The 24,871-nt window shown below is 44.6% G+C and overlaps 1 protein-coding gene across 6 annotated transcripts in view; it reads right to left on the bottom strand.

The window, feature by feature from the left end:
• The window catches only part of fwd (phosphatidylinositol 4-kinase beta fwd), a 161,138-nt gene that overhangs the window by 16,258 nt on the left and 120,009 nt on the right, over positions 1-24,871 (bottom strand). For all 6 annotated transcript variants that reach the window (XM_075697209.1, XM_075697204.1, XM_075697206.1 and 3 more), the window contains 3 exons: positions 18,540-18,698; positions 18,001-18,183; positions 10,078-10,343 (listed from right to left, as the gene is read on the bottom strand). In XM_075697209.1, coding sequence (XP_075553324.1) covers positions 10,078-10,343; positions 18,001-18,183; positions 18,540-18,698 — 608 coding nt within the window. The remainder of the gene's footprint in view (positions 1-10,077; positions 10,344-18,000; positions 18,184-18,539; positions 18,699-24,871) is intronic.

Here is a 24,871-nt window from a genome sequence, read left to right on the forward strand (position 1 = left end):
AAGTAGCGATAGCAAGAGTGCAGCGATGGAAAAATTTCTTGGCTTGTTATCAGTATGTCATCAAGTACAAGAAGGGCCAACAAATGGGCCACGCATATGGCTTATCGAGGCTTCCATTGGAAACAACTACAAGGGAAGAACAAGAAATAAATATTTTTCGCCTCTATCAGAGGTTCTCCCTTTACAGCCCAGGAAGTGGCTCAAGAAACAAACAGGGATGAGGTTCTGAGAGCGGTAGTAGACATGACATGGCGCGGTTGGCCTGAAGAAACAGAAGAGCAATACCGCCTATATTTTAATCGTCGCCATGAGTTGTCGATAGAGCAGAGTTGTTTGTTGTGGAACAGTCGGGTTGTTATCCCGAAAGCTCTTAGGCCAAGTGTTCTGTCTTTAGTATACGAGAGCCACCCAGGAATGACAAAAATCAAAATGCTGGTGTGAAGTTGGGTTTGGTGGTCAAATCTTGATACAGAACTAGAAGACATGGTACGAGCGTGCGAGGTCTGTCAAAGTGTACAGAATTCAGCGCAATCAGTACCGGTGCAACCATGGCCAATAGCTAAAAATGCTTGGGAGAGGGTTAATTTAGATTTTGCGGAAGTGGAAGGGAGATCATTGCTGCTGATGGCAGGCGCGTACTCAAAATGGCTCGAGGTAAGAGTAATGCACGGCACATCAGCCTTGGCCACGGTGGAGGCGGTAAGGAGCAGCTTTGCGGCATATGGCCTGCCCAATGTCGTCGTGACCGACAATGGTCCACAATTCAGATCCAGGGAATTTCAACGCTTCTTGGAACAAAACGGTGTAAAGTCACTTTTCACGCCCCCCGTATTACCCCCAGTCAAACGGTGCAGTGGAAAGGTTGGTACGGACCACGAAGAGGGGTATCTTGAAATTACAGCTAGAAGATGAAAGAGCCGGCCGGATACAGTCGTTACAACACCGCATTGATAATTTCTTGTTTTCATACAGGATGACGCCGCACTCGTTTACAGAATCGGCGCTCTGCGAGTTGTTTCTTGGACGAAAAGTCAGAAGCAGACTGTCCATGCTGAAACCGTGCAGGATGAAAGTGTGGAAAAACAGAAGTGAAAAAAAAAAAAAAAAAAAGCTCACAGCAGATGCAAGAAGGGGTAACAGCTGTGACTTTACGCAAGGCAAAGAGGTATATGTCCGTACTGTTCGCAACGAAAGGGTGAATTGGTGGCCAGGCAAAATTGTAAAAAAGGTGTCAAAAGTGACGTTCCTGGTACATGTAGGTGGGGCCCTTAGGTATTGCCATGCCGATCACTTAAGATGTAAAGTGGAATCGCCAATGGCTCCCTGGTCCGAAATAATGCTGTCGGAGAACGCAGATACCCAAAGTGACGTACCCCAAAAAATTTTACCGAGGGAGGGGGCATTAGAAGAAGTCATGTCTACTCAGCAGGTGGCACCATTAGCAGAGGGCCAAGCAAAGTGCCCCTGCGGCAATCCACTAGGATCCGGCGAGTGCCCAAAAGGTATGGGTACCAGTAGCCAAATAAAGGGAAGAAAGGTGTATCTTGTAACCAGCAGGGGGCCATGCTTGTGGGCACTCCAGCGCCACCATTACAGTATAAGTAGCCTACCCAAGCAGGGGGGCATGTCTTGAGATATGAGTTGTACCGGCCAGCAGTCATCAATAAACCTCTTGCACAAACGTCGCCTCTTTAACAGATGGTCTACAAATAAGGGCGCCAGCATAGCAACGCTGACTGCTTGCCCCTTTATCCCAAACACATGCCCAACGGTGACGACGGAGAAGCTTCCGCCTGCGTTCTCTCCATCTCCCAACTTTCAGACATGACCAATGATCAATGCCATGACCCCACTTTGCGGACCCTCATTGAGCGAGTTGAATCTGCAGCTACTGACCGATCCTTATGGTGGTTCGTCCTTTAGAATGGCGTTTTGTACCACCATAATTTTCCCGTTGACGGTCCCTTCCCTTCTCTATGTTGTCCCTCGACACTTTCGCTCAGCCATTCTCCATGAGCTTCATGACACACCAATTGCAGGCCATCTTGATGTCACTTGCACCTATGACCATGTCCGCTATCCCTTCTACTGACCTGGCCTTGTTTGCTCTGTACGGTGATACGCTGCGTCATGCGAGCCCCGTCAGCATTGAAAAAAAAAAAAAAACCCGCGACACTTCTTGACAGATATCAACCCCTCAATATCCCAACTGAGCCATTCTTATGAGTGGGCTTAGCCCTTCTCAGTCCTTTTCCCGAGTCAAGTCCGGCAACAGGTGGATCGCTGTGGCTACGGATTATGCAATGCGATACGCCATAACCAGAGCACTTCAGACCAGCTGTGCAAGTGACGTCGCGTATTTCCTCTTCTGCGCCATCATTTTAGTGCATGGTGCCTCACAAAAGGTACTTGCGGACCGTGGTCGTACCTTTTTTTCCCAAGTCAATGCCGACATTTTGCAGTCCTGCTCTATCAAGCACAAGCTCACTTCGTCATACCACCCTCAGACCAGCAGCCTGACTGAGCGACTGAACTGGAGCATCACTGACATGCTGTCTAAATACGTTTCGCCTAATAACCACTGTGACCGAGACATTGCACTACCCTACGTCACGTTCGCTTGCAATTCTTCACGTCACGAACGTGCCGGTTATTTGCCGTCTTACCTGTTTGGTCGCAACCCTGCATTGTCCTTAAACGCTTGACTTCCCTCTGCTAATGCCTCGAGGAGCAAGTGTGCCCACGATGCCATTTCCCATGCTGACCATACGAGGCAGCTTGCCCGTACTCGTCTGTTGGCATCACAAGAAAATCAAAAGCGCGTTTTCAATCAGCGGTACCACGACGTACATTTTTCACCAGATTTCCTTGTGCTCCTTTGGTCCCCTTCCTGTCGAGTGGGGCTCTCGGAAAAACTTCTTTGCTACAAAGGCCCTTACCGCATCTTACGTCAAGTGACCGATGCCACCTATGAGATCGTCCCTGTCAGCTCTACCACGTCATCTGGCCTCACCTCACCTGATGTCCATGTTGCACGGCTAAAACCTTACCATGCTCTTCCTGCCAGTCCCGTTTGATGCACCAGGAATGTGCTTTTTCTGCCAGGGGTCATGTTATAATGAGGCAAAGAAAAGAATGACAATGGTCCTGAAGAGGACGAAAAGTGGACACAGCCCGGCTGGGCTCTCTTCCGCCTCCACAAACCTTCACTCTTTGTAAATATATTGTAAATAGTAGTTTTATATGCGTAACAATAATGACCACCACCTCACCGCGGCAGCCTGCTGACCACCAACATGCCAGCTGGCAGCAAATTTTTGTCATGGCCGCATGACACCGCTAGGCCTAACCAGCGCCACTTCGTCAGTATCCAGCGGCGAAGAGTCAACCCAAATCTTAGTAGTGGCTGTATGGCATTCTTAAAGCTGTGAGATTCCCTCGCCAAAAAAATTGGAATATAGGAGACAAATTGAATGCGGCAACTTTGTTCAAGGCTGCCATGTCTGCGACAGCATGCACATTATGTTAGAAAAACGGAGCGAGACACCTATAGGAGCGTCCGAAACTTCGGTCACCAGTTTAACATTGGTCATAGAGAAGAGGAGCACAGGGTCTGGCTTGGAGTCAATGCTATCACTTGCTGCTGCCTGCAAATCGATGCTGTCCCGTTGCTTAAGCAACCTGCCCGCGGCTGGGCGGAAGGTAATGCAAATAGACAACAGCTCATGGAGGAAACGGTGGTATTATCCAGGCTTAATTCGAGGATTTCGGCTCAGTGCACTGCAAAGCTAACACAGGCACTAGTCCAGGCCATACCACTTTGGATAGGCCAGAGAAATGGCCCTTGAGGACTTAGCTGTTATTGAAAGCCTGGGCAACCCTTTCGTTGCAGGGTGGGCACAGATTTCTCATATTTTGCTGAAACATAGCAGGATGTAGCAGATTTTGTCTCTGAGTGCAACTGGCACAGTGGTAGGCATCACTAATTAACGACCACACAGTCCTAATATCAAATTACAGTCAACTTCTGTTAATTATATCCTGACGGTACCAACAAAGCTGGTCAAATTATCCGGCAGGTCGAATTACACAAAGGGCAGAAAAAACGCCAGAACACGCAGTTACGCTGCCTAAAGAAAGGGGGTCAAGTTATCATGCTAGTGAAAGGTAACATCTGCTGTGTTATTGTGGAGGCATTTTCGAAAATTACTCCTGACTTTGAAATTCTTGCCACCCAAAGCAGTGTTCGAGTGTACAGTGTAATGTATCATGCAACTAATGCGAATGTTTCCAAATTAAGTACATTTTTGGAAACTTTCCTAAGCTATATTAATGATACTGTAATCCTTAGAGGTGACAAATATTGATTGCTTGCAGCAATCATCAAATCGTGACAAATTTTGCAGAATCTTGCACGCAAACAACTAGAGTGAAACCTCGTTAAACCGTAGTTGGCCGGAGCTCGGAAAAAGTAGGTACTAAACGGTAATGTTGCTTAACTGAAATAGCATGAGATCGCCCACTTACCTGTCAAAAATGCAACTCAGAGAGAGTGCGATGAAAGGGAGGAAAACATGCAGTATTTGTTCACTTTGCGCGACAACAGTGTTATTCTTGTTTGACGCCGCGGCAGCCTAGCAGCAAAGACTGAAGCTTTAAACTTACTGAAGCTGCGAGCCAGCTTTTCAGCCAGCTCCCTCTTCTTGGCAAACACTTGCATGGTGATTCCTCATTGGCATTGCATGTTCTCCGCGCATGCGGGCGGTAACGCTGCAGAAGTCGCGGGGCACCTTTTTCATTGCGGGGTGCTGTTCTCGTCGCGACGATTGCATTCATGAGGCTGACGTAACACGCAGCTTCTGCCAGTGTCGGGCCTTAATCGCCCATGCTGTCGCTTTCCGTGTTGTCCTCGTCACTTTCGCTAGTCGACACTTCGGCAACAACAGAGGCAACGATGGCGAAACGTCGAACCTCGTAGCTGACATCTCTTCACGGTTGAAGCAGCGCTGCCGAGCAACTTCTTCGCATTTAATATGCCACACACTGCAGTCAACTATAGATCCCTCTCCCGTGCCAGCGCGGACTTTGTGTCACGTTTGATAGCATGAGCGATGTCTAATGTTTCTTCTATGCGGAGCACCCGGTGTCTTTTTTATCTGAGCTTCAGCATTACGCGAGTCATTGTTTGCATTGCACGACGTTACAACGCTCTCTGGCACGGCGCTGAAATGATGTTGATGTGGCTTCATGCGCAAATGCACAGGGTGCTTGGAGGCCATTGTTCTGATCTCTGAGGCTTGTTGTTCTGCTGGGCCGCCCGATGGAGGCGACAGACCACTGTGTTTGCGCGACGAAAAGTCGAAACACTATGTGTTAACCAATACGTACGTAATAAGCTGGTACAATTTATATGGATACAAAACACATTATGTTCAATGGACGCTGAGTCGAAGATTTGACTTTGCTACTTTTAAAACGAAACTACTGTTTATGCGAGTACGGTTTAACGTTTTACTGTACATCAACACAATTAGCCTACAGACATGAGTGCAACCAACTTCGACTCTACTAGATGTCTTTATTACCAATATTGCCTCCAAGCATCCTAGTGCTGGTGTTATCAGCTCTCAGAAAAGCAATCACTTACCAGTTTATGTTTTAATGCAGCACGCTAAACTATCCAACTTATCAAAACCACGGCCTGAGAAAACTTAGACAAATTCTTGTGCACTGGAATGATTTTACTGTAATTTGCGTCTCATGGACTGGAGCTAAGTCATAGATTCTAGTGAACCAGAGGAAGCTTATGCAGAGTTCATAAGCGTTTTTAAGGCAGTGTACAACTAAAGTTTTCCATGTACATTAAGAAAACGAGCTCGGAAAGCCCATAAGTCATGGGTCACATGGGAACACTTGAAGAGTATGAAAGAAAAAGAAACTCCACCAGTGTTTCATGAAAACAACAGACCTAGCTGACTTGCGTGTCTTTAGGCATTTCCGGAACAACCTAAACAAACAGCTCCGAGAAGTGAAACGGATTTACATGACCAATCATTTTTTCTCCCGAAGTGTGAGAAGACCTCACCTAATGTGGAAACGGTTAAATGCCATACTGCAAGGTGACGCCAAAGAGGAATAAATTTTGTCAATCACCAATAGAGGCGAGACATATACAAATACCCAATCAGCAGATTCCTTAACTAATACTTCACATCATTAATCAAGAGTAAGCACGATCTTGATTGCCTTAAGTACTTAACAACACCAATAATGGATAGTGCATTTTGTTTCCCATTACGGTGCACGAAATTGTAACTTCCCTCATGTCACTGCAGAATAGTATTTGTACTGATGCTGATGACCTCCAGATACAACCCGTAAAATATCCTATCAATACAATCGCACCCATCTTATAACATGTAAAGAATTTTATGTTTTCCCCCGGCACATTCCCCATATGACTTCAGATATTAAGAGTAACGGTGATATTCAAGGATGGTGATACCAATAACTTCTCTAATTACAGGCCAATTTCAATTATTCCCGTATTTTCAAAATGCATTGAAAAGTTGATATATCAACACATGTTCAGCTTTACAGTGAAGAACATCATTATCACGCCATGCCAGTACAGCTTCAGGAGAGCTTGCTTAAACGAAACGGCCCTTCTGTGCCAAAAAGAACACATCTTGCAGTTTTTTGAAAATTGGCTATGAACATTATATGCATATTCGTGGATTACTCTGAAGCATTTGACTCAATCGCCACCCCTTACTTGAGAAACTGGAACATTATGGCTTTAGAGGCACTTTCCTAACACTTTCCGCATCATATGTTCATCATTGTCAACAGAAATTCACTGTTAATGGCTTTCTATCTGAAGCAAAACCAATTCAAGCTGGTGTGCCTCAGGGCAGTATCTTAGGTCCATTACTCTTCCACATATATATGAACAATATCAATATAGTAAACATAGGCACTAGCACAAAATTTATTATATACGCAGACGATACATGTATTTTCATAACAAGATGTGATCCTTCTACCCTCATAGAAAAAGGCAATGTAATGTTAAGTAAACTTCACGCTTGGAGCGTCGCCTACATGTTAAACTTCAATGCTGCAAAGATGAAAGCAGATTTACTGTGCCCTCAGCTTAAAGCACTCAATATAACCAGAAGTTTAAAATTAGGGTCATCAGATATATCAATATCGCGTGAAGCTAGAAGTCTTGGCGTTGGTTTTGAAGAACACATGACGTGGACAGTTCCAAGTAAATGAAACATTAAATAAACTTCCAAAACTGTAAGGGTTTTGTGCAAATATTGCTACATCCTGGCTCAGAATATAAAATTTTTAATTCACAAATTCCCGTTTTTGTCTAAATTATTGTACTGCTACTTAGTCTGGGGCATAACAACAAAAACTAACACTCAGAAACTTCAAAGAAAAGCCTTTCGCAACATTGTTAATGCTGCATAGGATGAACACATGGAACCAATCTTTAAGGCTCTAAATACATTACCAGTAAATGACCTCTACCATACAATGTTAAATGAGCGCTATAAATTGGAATTGAAAAATAAAATTCCTTTCTTACTGAATTGTAAGGACTAAATCAGTTTGAGTATGTCCGTACAATGAGGATGCGTGGACTCTGGAATGTGCCTAGAACATGTACAAACTGCGGCACTCAGACGTTAAAACATCAGACACCTATGCTGCATAATAATTCAGAGCTCCAAATATAACACAATCACATACCTATTTGTTTTATTTGATTTGCTGTGATGCTCCTATTTTCTGAGAGTTTTCCTTTCGCAACACGACATGTCATTTCATGTGGTATTCATATACTCATGTGAACCTGCTGATGTCTACAAGTGTTGTTTGCACAATGGCTTGTTATTATGCCTTTTTTTTACTAGTATTTATGGCATTAATGACTGATTTAGGACCTTTCAATTAATACACCTAACTTCTGTACCCTCTTTGACGTATTTCTGTTTCTGTTCAAGTGCTGCATTTATCATGCACGTTGCAGTCGGGGATGCAGACCCTGTCAAGCCTGATAGACGGCTTCTTGTCTTTACTTGTCAAGTGTCTTTGATACTGATATAAAAATGATTGATTGATTAGGTAATTAAGTTGGCAGTATTTGCTGTTACAGTTAGCTTCACTGCAATACAGTTGTGTTATGCGATGAAGTATACCAAGCCAAAAAAAAAAAAGGTGCTGCTGTTACTGGGCATAGCACATGTTCCTTAATTTACACACTGAGATGAGCAGTCTCTGGTCACAGCACAAACACCAAGACACTAGTAAGTTTACTGGCAGGCCTTCAGAGCTTTAGATAGACCCTGCTTTTTTGCTGGCTTTAAACGTCCCCTAACTTTTGCAGTTCTCTTCTCTTACTGACCCCCCCCCCCCCCATTCCGTTCTGCTAGATTTCCCAAAACACAGATGGTTTTTATCCACTTCTCGGTGCAAGGCATGTATAATTTAGGAATGTATTCTAGGCCCCATTAATAGTTCCATATATGAGAAACGTATGGCAGGTGAAACAAGGGCTCAAATCGCCATCCAACGTCACCCAACAGCTCTGAATGGTGCTAGTATAACTATTAGGTTTGTAGGTGTTCTTACTGTGAGCAGAGATGGTGGGTGCATGCCTGTATAATTAAAGGACGCATACTATGTCCCGTGACAGTGGTACCTTTCCCTTTTTTTTATATGCTTTAGCACAAAACACTATTGTGGCAAACTGACTAGTCAAGTTCAAATTATCTGGCGAAAGCTAATTTTGAAATCGAAGTAACGAAGGCTTGGGCCCACAGAAATGTGCAGGCACTGGCTGGGGCCTTTTTAACTGAAGTTGAATTAACTGAAGTCTACCCTATTGATATATTGAGCCATTTTGCAGTCTTTTGAATTGGATGCATTCCAAGTTTAGTCGAATTAAAAGTGCTACCAGTCATGGCTTAACCCTTTGAAGGTTTTAGCCGTACATGTACGGCAGAGGTTTTCTGTCCCACAAGGTCTTTGCCGTACGGGAACGGTTCCGACCCTCCGTTTGAAATTTCGCGCCATAATGACGATGCGTGCTTACTGAGAGGTGCTGCCACCTCTAAGCACTTACAAGAAACGTTTGAAATTTGTGCTACCTTCTTGGGGAGATAAACAGGACTGATTGCTAGCTTCAGCGCGTCGCTCAGACTGCGGCAACGCCCCTTTGGCGGTTTCGGTTTTGCCGCGTGATCGCAACGGAGGCGCGCGAAACGCCATTTTCTTTGTCGGCACTCTCTTGCAGGGCAGTGGAAGCTGATTTCTATCTTGATTGGTGCTGCTCTTAGCTTGTTTATCAGCGCTGTTCGCGAGGTATTCTCGCTCTCAGTTGCAACGCGCTTTCGCGGTTTCGGTTCCGCCGGGTGATCGCAACGGAGGCGCGCGAGACGTGGTTTTTCCTCTTTGTCGGCACGCTCTCGCAGGGGCGGCGGAAGTTGATTTCTATCTTAATTGGCACTGCTCTTAGCTTGTTTATCACCAACATCTTAGTTTATTGCCACCGCTCACGAGGTATTCTCACTCTCTGCGGCAACACGCTTACGCGAGAGGGTGCATCAGACCTCTGCCCAAGGCAGCCACACGCAGAGATGTCATGTGTGCGCCTACACAACTCCTCACTCCAAGAGAACAGACACGCATTTTAGGTGTGCAGACTGCGATAAGGCGCTGTGCGTAGACCCGTGTATCAAGGAGTACCACGCTCGGAAATACTATTGAACATTTTGCAGTTCTGAGTGATGCCGACACCAAAATACTGTTCCTAATTATTTTTTAGTATTTTTTCCCGACTTTATACATTTTGTACATTCATGCTCTGCAATAAAGTAATTTGACCACCTGGGAAAGTTTTTTCCAAAATAATTCGACCCTCAAAGGGTTAATACAACATTATTCAAGTGGTCTTTAGAGCACTAACAGATTACCAACAGCATTGTGCAACAACAGTAAGTCTGGTTGAACTAAGGTGAAAGAAAATGTGTGTAGAGGCAGTGTGAACCAAACATCCCTTACCTGTCCTTGACCTGTATGAGGTACGAGATGAGGCAGTATGCAGCACAGCTCTCAACAAAGCAGCGCTGTGCACTCAAAAAGGCCTCACTGGTTGGTGGCCCAAACTGCTGCTCGAAGTATTGCAGCAGTGACAGCTGTGAGTGCTTCTTCACCTGGTGCAGAGACATGGTGTCCAGGATGGGCTCCACAAGGCCACTGTCAGCTGACGTTACGAGGATGCGGTATGGCCGAAGCCACAGGTTCACATGCTCCTGCTGCCAGATGTTCTGCAGCAATGTAAGAGATGCATATGGTGCACACACGTCGCAATTGCAGAGATCTAGCCCAATAAGTATGGAGCCACGACCACTTTGATGACATCCCAAGACTAGCACCAATTTCCAGCCTAATCTGCTGAGAGAACATGTTGACATGCCAGTAAGTTTCGTCCGATGCTCATTGAGGAAAGCTTCAGGACAATTATTGACTGGAACACCGATGTATTCCATGGTACATCTGTAAGTACATGTCCAAAAAATTGCGCTTGTCTTGGGATATCTGCTCAGTCGTTATTGACACACTCATTGGCATCACAAGGTGCGCTTGCCACTTGACAAGCTTATAGCGATGCTGGAAAGGTAAGGGAGAATGTGCAAGGTAGGTTGTCACTAGTATTTAAGTCAAACAATGGAAGGCCCATTGTACTTTTTTCCCCCTTTTGTTATGAATGTGTGTTCACATGAGCACCTTCTGTGATATGCAAACGTAAGTTCTTGAGGCATAGTGCACTCGGCATGCAGCTTTTTGTTTTCATTCAGTCTGGAGTGTGATGAACTGGCTACAGTCACCAACCGATAATTCGGACTCAACGGGGACTGCCTAGAAGTGTGAATAATCCGGGTGTCCAGAATTCAACATGTAAAAAAAGAAATATATACCCCACTATGCCGCAACAGAAATTTCGCCTTTTTGGAAAGCAGAGACCAGTCTACCAATGATTCCGGTTTCAGCTTGATTGTGCTGATGCCTGCACCATTAAGCATCGGAAATGCATGGAAGTCTGATGGTGTCCTCAGTAAAGAGTACAACCACATATAGGCATGCCAGTGTGATTTGTTTCTGCCAATCATATCATGATAAGCATCTTCAGCTATCTTCTCAGCAGTGTATGTATGCGTAGTGCCGTTGTAGCATACTGTACACTTTTAATACACGGTAACCCAAACATGCTGCCATTGTCTTCTTCCTCTTTCAGTTAGATTGCTTCAAGTGTGCGTCACTTACAGAAACAAAAGCAGCATGACATGTTGGCTCAACACGATACATGCTGCCTGTTTGCATGGCCAGGAGGGGTGCTGGTTTCGCTTAGCAGCAGTCATCATACAAACATGCACTCGCACATTGGGGAAAGCGGGACAAGTCGTCTGCTCTGTCACCGTGTTCCCTGCCAAAGTTATGAAATGCTGCTTGTCTTTGACCTACGGCACAGTTTCAAGGCTATGCTTTTGCTGGTTGCATGGGGCGTAAGCAATTGCACATGCCAGAAACACGTCATTGATGCGTGGCTTTGGACACCACCTATTTTTTTTTTACAGCTGTGGGAAAAACAAACCTTGCAGTGCATACTTTAAGCTACATTTACTGTGGCATATCACATTTATTCCTTTGTTGGAAATCTGAAATCGAAATCCGAGCTCATAAGTCAGGTCTACTATTTACAGTCACCGACTAATAACTCAAACACGCTTGCTCATTTGGACAGCTTCGCAGCACTGCTACTAGGCCCATAGACTTATCGGAGAACCTCGTTGACATGTTTTTCGAAGAACTGCGTGAAAAAAAAAAAAAAAATGTGACAACTGGGAAAATATAACAGTGAGGAAGGTCCCAAATTGCCAAAGCAATGTCAGAAACAGCTCTGAACAGCAGCTGGTATAGTTATTATACATATTGACATTTGTAGTGTGACCAGAGACGGCGTGTGCATGCATATATAATTGAGGGAAGCACACTACTTTTCATGACAGTGAGCTCTTTTCATACTTTATATGCTTCACTGCATAAAACAGATTTATCGTGGCAGAGATGTCTTTAGATAACTGGCAAGAACCACAATCACCCCGAGACACGCTTACTTGGACTGACAATCGTGTACTTCTGGCATTTCAGGGCAGGTCCACAGGCAGGGCTTGAGAGTTTTAACTACGAGTATGCATTTATCATCTTCATAGCAATGCGCGAGAGCGAATTAGCCTCTGCACCGCTAAATTTACAGGACCGCTGTGTTCACAGTGGTGGAATAGTCCTTTCACCTTTCCATGCAAGTGTTGGTGCAGGCAAAAGGCTGATTTGTGACAGGGTCAAACGCACGTATACTTACCATATACCATACAAATTTTAACTGATATACTCAATATGTTGTGGAGACGGGTTTGTGCAAGGCTTACTTACGAGCGCGGTCACGTAAGGACACAACACTCCTTCACACCGCAACACAGGAAAGGTGCTGCGGCTGGCTTCGTCGACTCTTCCATAAGGTATCACAAACAGATCATCAACAAACGTGGGTTTATTAACCCAATGTGCAACACAGTGCGACAGTCACAGCTTGTTGGCAAAGGCTCACCGCAAGACCGATCGAGTATGCGCGCCTCTACTGAACATGACACCATGTAATACACTCACATCAGGTCATGTAGATTAGGGAGTTTTTGAACAAAGAAATAGCATCAGCGCAACTGCGCATGTGTGAGACACGAAGAGGGTTTTGCATTTGTGTCGGTGATGCTTTTACGTTTGCGTCATTTGCGACACTTTTGCGTTTGTGTTGGCTACATAGCACAGTGTCTCAAACTCTACATAACAGTTTTGCGTCAACAAACATGGCGGCACCCATCGAAGCGACGGCTCTTGCTGTGTACCAAATTCGACCTCAGTCCTCGTAAATCTGCGACTATCAAATGCGATAAACGATGTCGTAGGTTCTGGCTTTTTTCATTCGATTCAACAAAGCATGGCACAACATAAGTTATGCAAAAAAATTTTTATTTTTGCACCTTGCAATTTTTGCATTAAGAGCGTTTTTGCATCTCTCCCTCATCAATATGCGGCCGCCGCAGCCACAAGCAAACCTGTGATCTCGAGCTCAGCAGTGCTGCAATGCCATAGCCATTGTAAAGGCTACCCCGACTGGTCACGAACTTCGGGGCGCACTGATGGCCAAGTCGCAAGTGCAAAATGACATTGCGAAAATCAATCGCAATATCTGAACGTGGAAATAAGATCAAGAATACATATAATTGGTCACTGTAGAATGCACTTAGGCCAGTGACGAATACTTACACGGTTCTCTTTTTCTGTTTTCTTCCTCAACGGGCTCCATGTGTTCACACTGAGCGCTTATACATAATGCCAAAATTAACAACTTGGCCCATATCCATGCAAGCAGTAAAACTGGTAGTACTATTATAAATCATAATCTATTCACTAACTCAGACGTTGAGGAAGCTGACATGTGCTTGCTAATACCATTCTAAACTATGCACCACTTGCAATACTGATCACAGCGGCTCTTTTACAAAAACCTGCTATCACCCATAAACATTGGATAAGCTAACATTTAATCCTAGAATGTGACATCCTCCTTCGACAGACTTTGTAGTACCATGCAGATTCGATGGACACCGAAATAAAGCGCGAGCAAGATGGCACAACAGCACTACATTGTACGGCTGTTGGAAAAAAATACAGGAATGATGAACCAGATGACTCTGATGTGTCTCAGCTTCCTTCTACAATGATGATGATCGCATGCTGTTGGTTTTGATTTCAGTTTTGCTAGCTGTGAAGCATTAATGGAAGCAGGATTTCACTCTTATGCATGCTTTGGCGCAGGCTCGGCGCAATTTTTTGCTAAAATGTCATTTTCACGCAGGATGGCACAAAAGCCTACTTTTGGCGCAGTTTGGCGCAATTGGCACAGCTGTTCCACTACTGTTGAAGTCAGCTTTGCCGCAGTACAGCAGTGCTGTGCAACAAAACATAAGCACAATGCAAATACAGTTTTTGGCTAAACTTTCATGGAGAATATAGGCATGTGCAAGAATTGGGTAAATACCATAATTAGACATTGTGAGCTACCCTTATTACTTGGAAATCTCCCTGGGGCAGACCGAAAATAGGCGATTTTAAAGGGAGATGACGTGTGTTCAACGCATTCACTGTCCCCTAAGCTCTGCCCAAACAGACATCGCCAGTAAACGGGCCGCTATTAGGGTCAGCCATATTGGATGTATAGATCAGGCGCATGCATGCTGACTGAACATGATGATGATGATTTGGGATTTTAATGCCGCAGCAGCTGTGCAAGCTATAAATGCGCCCAGCACATGTTTTTCGAAGTAGCTTATTTGTTCAAATGTGGCAAAATGGTGTAAATGGGCAAGTAAAAATATAAGAGCATGAAATGTGCTACAGTTCCTGTAGGTTCCTGTGGCCTTTAGATAATTAGAAGTATCTTCATAGAGCACAAGTGGTTCATCAATCAATAATAGAATGGGAAGGAAAAGGATTCTTTTTTCGTAAAAAATTTTGAAATATTTTTGACTCCATTTTTCCAAGCCGAGATACATTATTAAAATGTGTAGCACACATAGTTCGCTGACACAGGAAGAGACTGCAAATGGCAGCACAACCGAAACTTGAAGAAGTGTTGTTAAGATGGATTGCAGATTCACGCGACGCATAGCTGCCTTTGAGTGGCGCCCTTATCTGTGTGCAGGCCGAAAAGTATGCGCTGAAGCTCAGCATCGAAGACTTCAAGGCATTGGAAGGCAGGATCGACCGATTCAAGAAAAGACATGGCCATGGTCTTCCGAAGCGTATGCGTCGAGAAAGGGGCTGCGAATGAAGGCGTTGTTGAAGATTGGAAGGCTGGATTACCCGCACGCCTGGCCGATTATGATGCCTGCAACATTTTTAACACAGATGAGACGGCCCTCTTCTACAAAGCCCTGCCGGATAAAACCATCACATTTAAGGGGGACCCTTGCGTTGGCGGTAAATGAAGCAAGGACAGAATAACAGTTTTGCTGGCTGCCAACATGACTGGCACGAAGCGGCTACCGCTATTGATAATCGGCAAAGCAGAAAAGCCGAGATGCTTCAAAAGCATAAAGAAACTTCCTGTAGACTATCGCTTGGATCGAAAGGCTTGGATGACCTCAGCGATATTTCAGGCCTGGCTGCGCAAACTGGACTGCCGTTTTTATAAAATCGTGCAAAGCGCTAATTGTTCTAGATAACTGTAGTGTGCACAATAATGTGTCGGGGCTGATAAACACACAGCTGCTTTTTTTGCCGCCAAACACAATGGCTTCCCTGCAGCCTCGGGATCAAGGAATTATTCAGTATGTGAAAGGCTGATACAGAAGACAAGTACTTGAGCGCATATTGCTCTGTATGGAGGCAAAGAAAAAATATGATGTAACTCTGCTCAGTGCAGTGCACGTGGTGGCGCATGTGTGGAGCAACACGCCGCCCGCAGTAATTGCAAACTGCTTCCGACACAGCGGCTTTGTCCGTGATGGCGATTCTTTGGAAACCGGGGATGCGGATGTTAACCAAAATGCCGAGGAAGATGACAGTTGCTTCGACAGACTTCTGCCTCCAGACGTCCCACTAGACGAATACTGTATTTACTTGCATAATGATCACACTCGCGTAATGATTTCAGCCCTGAATTTTGTCGTCAAAATTCGATTTTTTTCCTTTCCACTGTAATGATCGCACCCCGAACTTGCCACAGCGACATGTCCTGTGTCAACTCTAGCTAATGATGATCGCGCTTACCATCTGTCAAATGCTACGTAAACGACTCTTCAAGAAATACCAAATGGCCTCAACACCGTACATTCTTAAGCAGATGCCCCATTTCATTCCTTTTATCACTTTCTGCACTTCCATCAAAAAAAAAAAAAAAAAGCTACAACAAAACTTGCCTTCGCTTTATTATTAGTAGGCTTTATATTAACAACAACAAATTTATTATAACAACAACAACAATTTATTATAACAACAACAAAATAGGCGCTTTTCGATTCTTCTCGTCTGCACTCGTGGGCACGCAACAAATTGCAAGTGGCAACAATAGTAGCCATGTTTACACTGATACGTTAGAAGTGCACCCTATTCATACGCCGACGCTTGTAACACAGCTAAGATATTCGCCCACCCATAGCGGAAGCATGCCGTATTAAGATAGTAGTGAAGACAAATGCCTCAGTTTCCGCAGTGTGCCTGCCATGGGTAGCTAAGCATTCCACTGGCATTGCACTGGCAGCTAAGCATTCCCATCTCCGTTTTTGTCTCCTCAAAGTGGTCATGGCTACATTATTGCCGCAAACTTGCCGATAGTAACGATAGTATTCATTACTGATATGGTAGAAACTGTTTCAATGCACATAATCTACAAAAAAAATCGCGTTCAGCGCGTTCGTCTTGCTCCGCAGGCCGCCATTTTCGTCTTGGTGTTCCGCACTGTTACAGCTGCAGCCGCCTATTTGTTGACCTGTTGTCATCGCGCAGCAAATGTGGGATGAAAAAAAAAATGTTTTCTTCTTGAGGGAAATTTAACCCGCATAATGATCGCACCCCTGAATTTGCGTCAATATTTTAAATAAAAAAGTGCAATCATTATGCAAGTAAATACAGTACATCCACATTGATAGTGACGTTGCCGTTGCCGGTCGCCTCAACGACGACGAAATACTGGATGTACTAGGCGACGAAGAGCCCGACTCTGATAGCGAAAATGCGCCCATCATGGATGCATGTAAAGTGCCGCGCCACACTGCTAAAGAGGCCGATGACGCCCTAAGTTTCGGAGGACATCTGTGTCATTTCTCCTGACAGTCTGCGCGGACTGTACCACCTACATGAACTCCAAAAAATTGTGCTTTCGGCGCAAATTTCTCGCGCACAACAAGCAACAACAACCAGTTATGTCACGAAGTAAAGGTATGTTGATGTTTTAGGCATTTTTTAGTTATTATTGTTGAAACCTCGTTGATTAGACATTTGGTTAATTCTGACATTTTCTCCGGTCCCGTGAAATCCGAATTAACGGGGTTTTACTGTACGCGAACAGGGAAGCAAGCGAAGGAAGCATTGTCCTGATGCACAATTTAAGCATATGAGGGAGGTGTATAACGGCACAGAGTTAAACACACACACACACACACACACACACACACAAAATTAGTTCGACAGGTATGGCTTCATCCGTACCACATGCACCACTTCAGGTAAGTGCTTTCGGTGACTGGAACTATTGTCACCATCAAGAACGACCTTGTAATTCACGTTGCTCAGGCTGCGGTTCACTCTGTACAGCCCAAAGTACTGTCATAGGAGTTTTTGGGAAAGTCCATGAATTTCTGATGTTACAACAATATACATATACTTTTTGGACCAAATGGCCCTTACTTTTTGAATAACCCTTGTATAACAATTATCGGTTACAACAATGAAATTTTTGTGGCACTTGAATATTGTTATAAGTGGGTTCAACTGCATTACAGTAATTAAAAATTCATTTTTCCATAAGCACATGCAAGTTCACTTCTTTCTGGAGCAAAATAAAATAGGAATGAGACAAAGCTTTTGTGTCTGTCTCCCGTTCACCAGAATTCAGGGTAAGTGCGCAGTGTGCAAGTTACGCAAGCAAGTGCTCACTCACACTACAAAGGACTAGGATCCTTCATTCGAAAATCCTCCATCACATACATGGATCTCCATTACAAGCGAAATTTTCATGGACTTGTTGCGCCCCCCAGCAACACTGCTGCACAGCTAGCTAGAATTGCGAAGTGTCACATGGCGGTGGCCTCTAAACCTGCTATGACCAGTAACCTGCCACGATTATGAAAAGTGTGGAGGAAGCACCTGCAGGAGCTTGAGCAGCTGATAAGCCATGAGTTCCTGGCGCAGATCATCACCGCACTTGACAATGGCTGCCCGCAGCTGCCACCCAGGCAAGTGGCTGTACGGGGAGGACTCACGAATGCGCTGCACCTTCTCTTCCCAGGGCTCCTTGAGGGCAGCTGCTGATGGGTCCTCAGGATCACGCTGCACATGAGGAGGTCAGCCATTAATACTGTTCAGCCCAGTATGATGAGAATGGGTGCAAAGGAAAAATGCCGTGTAATAAAAGCAGTCAGCCCCTTCTAAGCACAGACTAATGTAGCAAGGAGCATCCTTGCTTCTCAGTCCTCCAACCACACTCTACCAGCTAAATCTTGTTTTTCGGCAACAATGGCAATGGGAGACTGCGTCTTGTGAGAATCAAATGAGCAAGCCCCAAACAAACCTGCAATACTAGGTTTGTGCAAATATAAATTTTTTGTTTAGGTTAGTGGTTCAAATACGTAGGATGTGCATAAGCCAGAAACTGAGAGGGGCTTTTTGCAAGAGCAAGGCCTCACCTTGACTGTATTCTTGGGCACATGAGAGTTCTCTGACAGCCGCCGGCGCACGTCACTGGCTACAACAAAGAGGGGCTCTTTGCTGTCGGCACTAGTCCCACTGTCCAACGACAACACCGACAGCGTGTCTCGCTCCTGCGCTTTCTGATTCCGCAGAAACTGCAAGAAGACAAACACAGCACACTCATGCATACTGATGCAATGCACAACAGTTCAGCAACCGCTACAAGGAAAAAAAAGTTTTGGCTGCAAGTTAGTTCGCATGCACACCTGTGTATTTTCTCTTCTTAAACTAAGGGGCATATTGTACTAAATGAACACACAGATGTTCTAATCGGGTAAGGGGGGGGGGGGTGGAAGAATTTCGACCAGCTGCAGTTCTTTAATGTGCGCCTAACTAAAGCACAGTACACAAGCCTCTGCATGCTCCCCCCATCGGGACGCAGCTTGCATGGCGGGAGTTGAGCCTGCAACTTTGCAGTTAGATGCAAAGTGTCATAGCCACGAGCTACAGCTAAAGCTCCCTAAACTTTTTAATGGCATCATATGGGCCCTCGAACCGGCTTCATTTGTTTACAGTTGCTCTTCAGCGCCATTTTTGCTTGAGAAGTGTCTACGGAGTGGCGAGGAGCGCATTTTGGCGCCGTTGCTCTTCCGTGTTGTTTGGTATGCGAATGCCTTGAACTAAGTTTTGTGGAAAATGCAACGCCGCTTTACAGCATTTTTTATCGCCATAACCTGCTGTGCCTTCGTATGCTAAAATAATTGAAGCAAAGACAAGAAGCTCTTCTCGATACCACCAGGTAAGCGCTAAGGGTTAAGAAGAAAGACATGGATTCAACGAATTGGGAGGGAGAACTCCAGACCAACATTCTCCACATGACTATTGGGGGCGAGCTCTCCCACTGGAAAAGCTGGCACCACCGTCGGGGTGACGTGGCATGAGGGATCACGTGGACACAGCGGCCGCATCGGCTGCTTTGGAAGCGCCGAAGCGAGCTGGAAACGAAAGTTTAAGGTCCCAGTTTCGCTGCGGTTCTGATTAAGTGGTGCGGCTTTACCGCCTTGGGTGTCTGCTTGACAACATTTGAAAGTACTATAATAGGTAGTGGCTACCTTTGGAGGCGTGCAGTGGTAGGCTACTGCTCGGTGCCGCAGTGCCGGCCGCACACAATGGAGACCGGTGTCAACCTTATCCACACGTAGCTGCAGGACAAGTAGCTGTGTGAAGCTTGGCTCACGACAGACAGGCAGCCATCGGCAGACAGACCGGCAGACAGCCATCAGCTACAACTTGAGTGTGCGGCAAGCACAGACGTGAGGAAAATTTTGCTATGGTGCCGGGACTGCGATGTTCGGCGAGTGGCAGAAAACGCATACTGAGAAGCGCGCCCACACCTGCTGCCCGGCTAATGTCATGACGGTTTGGTCTATAAACTTGTTGATGCTAGATACTGGCAAGTTTACTGGAACCGAAAGGGAGCGGTGAGACGCGCATTAAAAAAAAAAAAAAAAAAAAAAGGCATGGCATATGGTCATGTTTGTGTTATGAATTAATGCACTGGTTTACGAAAAAGAAGCAGAGGGAAATCGCATGCTGAGAAGACCAATAAACATACAGTGCGACGCAACTTAGAAATAATATTGAAATGTCCAAGAATTTAGAAGACAAAAAAGATTGAATCGTCGCGACGGCACATCACAGTCGCCGTAAGCATCGAAGTCTCTATAACGAAATTATTTTTGAACAGTTCTGATAGCGCCCAGGCAACTATGGTTGCTTGTGTACTGTCAAATGCTCATATGCTGCGGCCTAGCATGGTGCGAAAACGCGCTCACAGCGGAAGCATAATATTGTGCGCAGACATGCATGCAGACGCACAGTCGGTCGCTACGAACCCATGCGGTCGCTGCACTGAGGCTTTGTTCTGTTATGCTCCCTTCGGTTATACAGACAGCCCACTATATAAGAACATATTTCACAGTTTCCTCTCAGTGTTTGCCTACCTTTCACGCAAGAAGCCAGTTTGGGAGACTCCATCGCGGCGACCGCGCGCAGTGGCGTTCACTGTACGTATTCGGTAAAGAGATAGAGTCTGTAAATGATTCTGTGCTTTCAGTTTGCCCAAGATTATTATACCAACAGTCAAAAACTTTCCTCGTTTTGAGAGTGCTTACATAAACGTCCAGGAGGGCTGCCGCGTGGTGCTTTTATTGAGCGTCGTAAGCAAAACCTATGAGGAGCGTGCCGCGTGATCCCTCACACTATGCAAGGGAAGTGCTTTGGACAGATGGCCACTCCGTAAGTCCTCGCCCCCAATACGAGGTATTGGCGAGTCTCTCATAGTATAGTATATGTCAGGCTTGCTGTTGTGGGCCATAACGTAGTAGATATTGCACAGTTCACTGAGGAAGTTGCCACTTGGCTGCATACTTTCATAGGGTTCCTACACGATGTGTACTTTGTTTATATAAGCAGTACATGGTCGTATTTAGTGCGCTTAATCGTAATGTACGCCAACAGACATAAATTCGCAGGCACCCAAGGCTGCGTGCGAAAACGTGATTATGAAACCTTTAGGATTCTGCGCATTCCTTTTAACAAAATGTGAGGCTCGAGCGTAAAAATAATCTTAGGAAAGCAACTCTCTGCATTTTGTGGTTACTAACTAGCCTTCTTTAGAGTGAATAGCTTTGTTTGCCTTTTTTGTTCATGTTTGTCATTGCCAGTCACCCGGTGGATTTCCAATACAAAGGAAAAGTGTGCGTGCTCTCCCGAAACCAAGTTTGTCGCTGAACGACAGCATCATAAGCCTTGAGACGTACATGTTAATTCATGGCAGCTTTAAAGTGTGTGTAGGTTAAGATGCAGCAGTGCAGCACTCTCAAAGAAAACATGCAGTCACTCGTTTGTTTGCTGGCTCGTTTAACCTTCATCTGCTTGTTCGTTTAGTTGTTCGCTTACTAGTTCGTTCGCCTATTAGCTTGTTCGACCACTGTCTCTGAGACACACGTAATGAGACAACAAATGGTGCCTCAATATGAATGACTGTATCATTTCACTTGTTGCAATTTAGGCCGCGTCATAGCGCGGCAATTCTTTGCACGGTCATCCCTTTACTAAAGTTATATCTCGCAAACATTATTTTGGAGTGAACGCATCCGGTCCTCAATGCATGCACCTTAATGCAACTCGTTTCCCGACAAGTATGACTTCATGAATGGACAAGCTAACGCACAATGAAATGTAATTCATGAGGAGTCCCTAAGGTAAAAAAAATAATGCACTTGTTTGATCCTGAATGAAGCGCTGTTACTGCACTGCCACTTTGCGAACACAAATACTAGAAAACCTATTTCATTTTTATATACGCAGAATCCCAACTCGATGATTGGCTGCATGTATTTATGTCGATTTTGAGGCACGAGAAACATAAAAGCAAAAGCGTCCACCTCTGAGCCTTTGTGCGTGCTTGGAAGATTGGCAAGCACGCACATTGGTGGCAGTGTAGCTTGTAACACTCTTTCGAGCTATCAGAGCAGCGTTCATTCGCTCCCTCTGTCGGCCTTTGTGTGTCATAGCTGAAACGGTCGCGCGAATTATTCAGGCTACTGAGGGCTTGCTGGAGGTCAGGATGTTGGCATTCGATTGTGCATGTTTTATTTACGACCACTCCTAACAAGATATTGCGACACGCACTTTAAAAAATGTTGCATACCTAATTGTAGCACATGCAATACATTCAGAGTCATCATGCCACAGCGTTAGTGCTCATTCAAATACTTTAAAAAAACATTGTTATCGAAACAGGAAAAAAAAAGCTATTATCACTGAATTTGTATAACTGTCCATATAGAAATTCTATGCTGTACACAAACTTACTTGGAGCTAGAAGGCCAACACAAATGCTTAAAGCGCAACGCCTTGCTATGAGTGCATTTAGTCAGCGAAAGGTCGTCTGCTACTCTCGAGTGGTGTGGGCGGTGCCACGGTCGAGGAGGAATGTGAAAGAGAGGAGAAACGAGGAGTACAGGTGGAGGAGGACAGTGTTGCTACTTTACGAAGTTTAAGGGGCTTTAGCTACAGCAATGGACTGTGCCCCCCCCCCTTTTCTTTTCTGAATGACAAGTCAGCACAGGTTTGTAACAGCATACTTCAAACAGCATAACATGATTGTCTGATACTTGTATCAATGTGTGACAGACATTCAATGTGATACTTTATTGAAAACGGGACCTCAGGCAGCTAGCTTTTGGGATTGTATTCTCAGGCGAATGCTCTAGTCGATGCTTTGCACAATGTAGCATATGGTGCCACACCTCAGTGCCACAAGAGTCGTTTTGATGGAAGGCACAGCCAAATACAGTAGAACCTCGTTCATATAAGCTTGAAAAAAATGCAAGAAAAAAAAAGTACTAAACAAGAAAATGTACAATTCAAAGTCAATGAAAAATTTGACAGACTCGACTGTAGTTGACGTCTACATAATGTGAAGCATTGTGCAAATCATTGCAGCGTGAGATGCCAATTCGCGTCAAGCTGGTGAGGACTGAGCAGCCACAGACACACCTTGTCATATTCCTATTGCATAATGTTTTAAGACTGCAACAGGAAACCGAAACGAAATCGAGCTGGTGGGCAACATTGTAATATGATGCCACCAGAGCGAAACATGACACTCACTTTGCGCAGCCTAGACCAGAGAACCGCAACGTGTTTGGGTTATTGCCTACTAAAAGCATGCAGTACACTTCCAATTTCTAACAACACTATACCACACGCACGTAATGTGAAACATATGTGAAGATCCCTATCGTAATAGGGTTGGTGGCATGTGATGACTCGCGAGATTCGCTGGTGCCAGAAAAGGAATGCGTGTGTGCCAGCACTTTTATGTGATACAGATGGGCGAGTAGTGCGATAAAGCTGCCGTGGCGGGTGCTTACTGCCCTCAATAATGCGAGTCTCATGCCATTTCTTGTTTACACAGGATCTAGTGGTGAAAAAACTTATCATATGATTGCAATTTGTTGATGTACTGAACGTTGGTACTGAAAGATAGCGTTTTCTGGTAATGTATCAACCGGTAAAAAAGAAGCGCAACTGTATTGCGACATTTTTTATGTTTTCGATCATGAACTTTGGTGCAGAGAAACCATACAAAATGGATCATATCAACAAGGTTGTATGGTGCTGCCTGCCGAAACTGATATCCCCAAAGGTGATCAACATGATGCAGCCCCTGCTCTCATACCGTATTTCCACTCATGCATTACAACAAATTTAATAAAGAAAAGCATGCATGCACGAATGAGACAAGGGCGGGGGACAAGATTCAGTTCAATATAGCCGAGTTTGCTGCTTCAGAAGAATGGTTCTGCTATTTCCATGAGATGCCTAACGCAGTCTGTCATAACACTTCTTTCATACTTACGTTGTCATTTAATTAATTTTTTTCTCTTTTTTCCTTCCACCACCTTGCTCGTTTACTCAGTGCCTCCAGTTTCCTGACCCAAATTATGTTCACTTTAGTTAGACTGAACATCGCCTAATTCAAGCTATTTTGTCCCCCCCCCCCCCCATGCAATTCGATTGAACAAGTTTTTGTTGTGGGGACATTTAATATATAGCCATTAAAATGAAGAATTGCACTTGAAAATGGCGCAGTATTTTTGCAATTATTCATTTTGATGACTATATATTAAATGGCCACACAACAAACACTCACAAAATCGAATCACTCAGGGGGGACGAAATAGGTACAGTGCAGTTTTTGGGAAGGAAAAACAAAGACAGGAAAGAAAGCTGACTTTCAACTCACTTTATTGAAGAAATTCCGGCTGGTTTTATACAGGCGAAGAATTGGGCACATGCACAACACATATGTGATTATACTTATATAAAAACAGTGTTGACTCTAACTGTGTTAATCTTGTTAGTGTTAATCTAACTAAAGTGAACATAATTATGGCCAGGAAACTGGAGGCACAGAGTTAATGAGCAAGGTGATGGAAGGAAATAAATGAGAGAGAAAGAAAATAGCGATTAAATGACAACATAAATATGAAAAATGTGGACCAAGTTATGTATCACATGGAAACAGCAGAATTACCCTTTTGAAGTAGCAAAATCAGCTATACCGAACTGAAGCACAAAATCAGTTGCCCTATTGACAGTGCCGCTGAGAGGAGCAGGTTGCACTCATTTCTCATCCACGCAACTACCATAAAATCTCACGAGATAGCCAACCTAAAATCGAAACAAAATGAGTGAAAATATGAGGTTGGCTAACATTCAGTGTGCTGGGTAAAGTTCAGGTGGGTAACTATCA

Source organism: Dermacentor variabilis, chromosome 6, assembly GCF_050947875.1.
Source record: "Dermacentor variabilis isolate Ectoservices chromosome 6, ASM5094787v1, whole genome shotgun sequence".
NCBI classification, from domain to species: Eukaryota; Metazoa; Arthropoda; class Arachnida; order Ixodida; family Ixodidae; genus Dermacentor; species Dermacentor variabilis.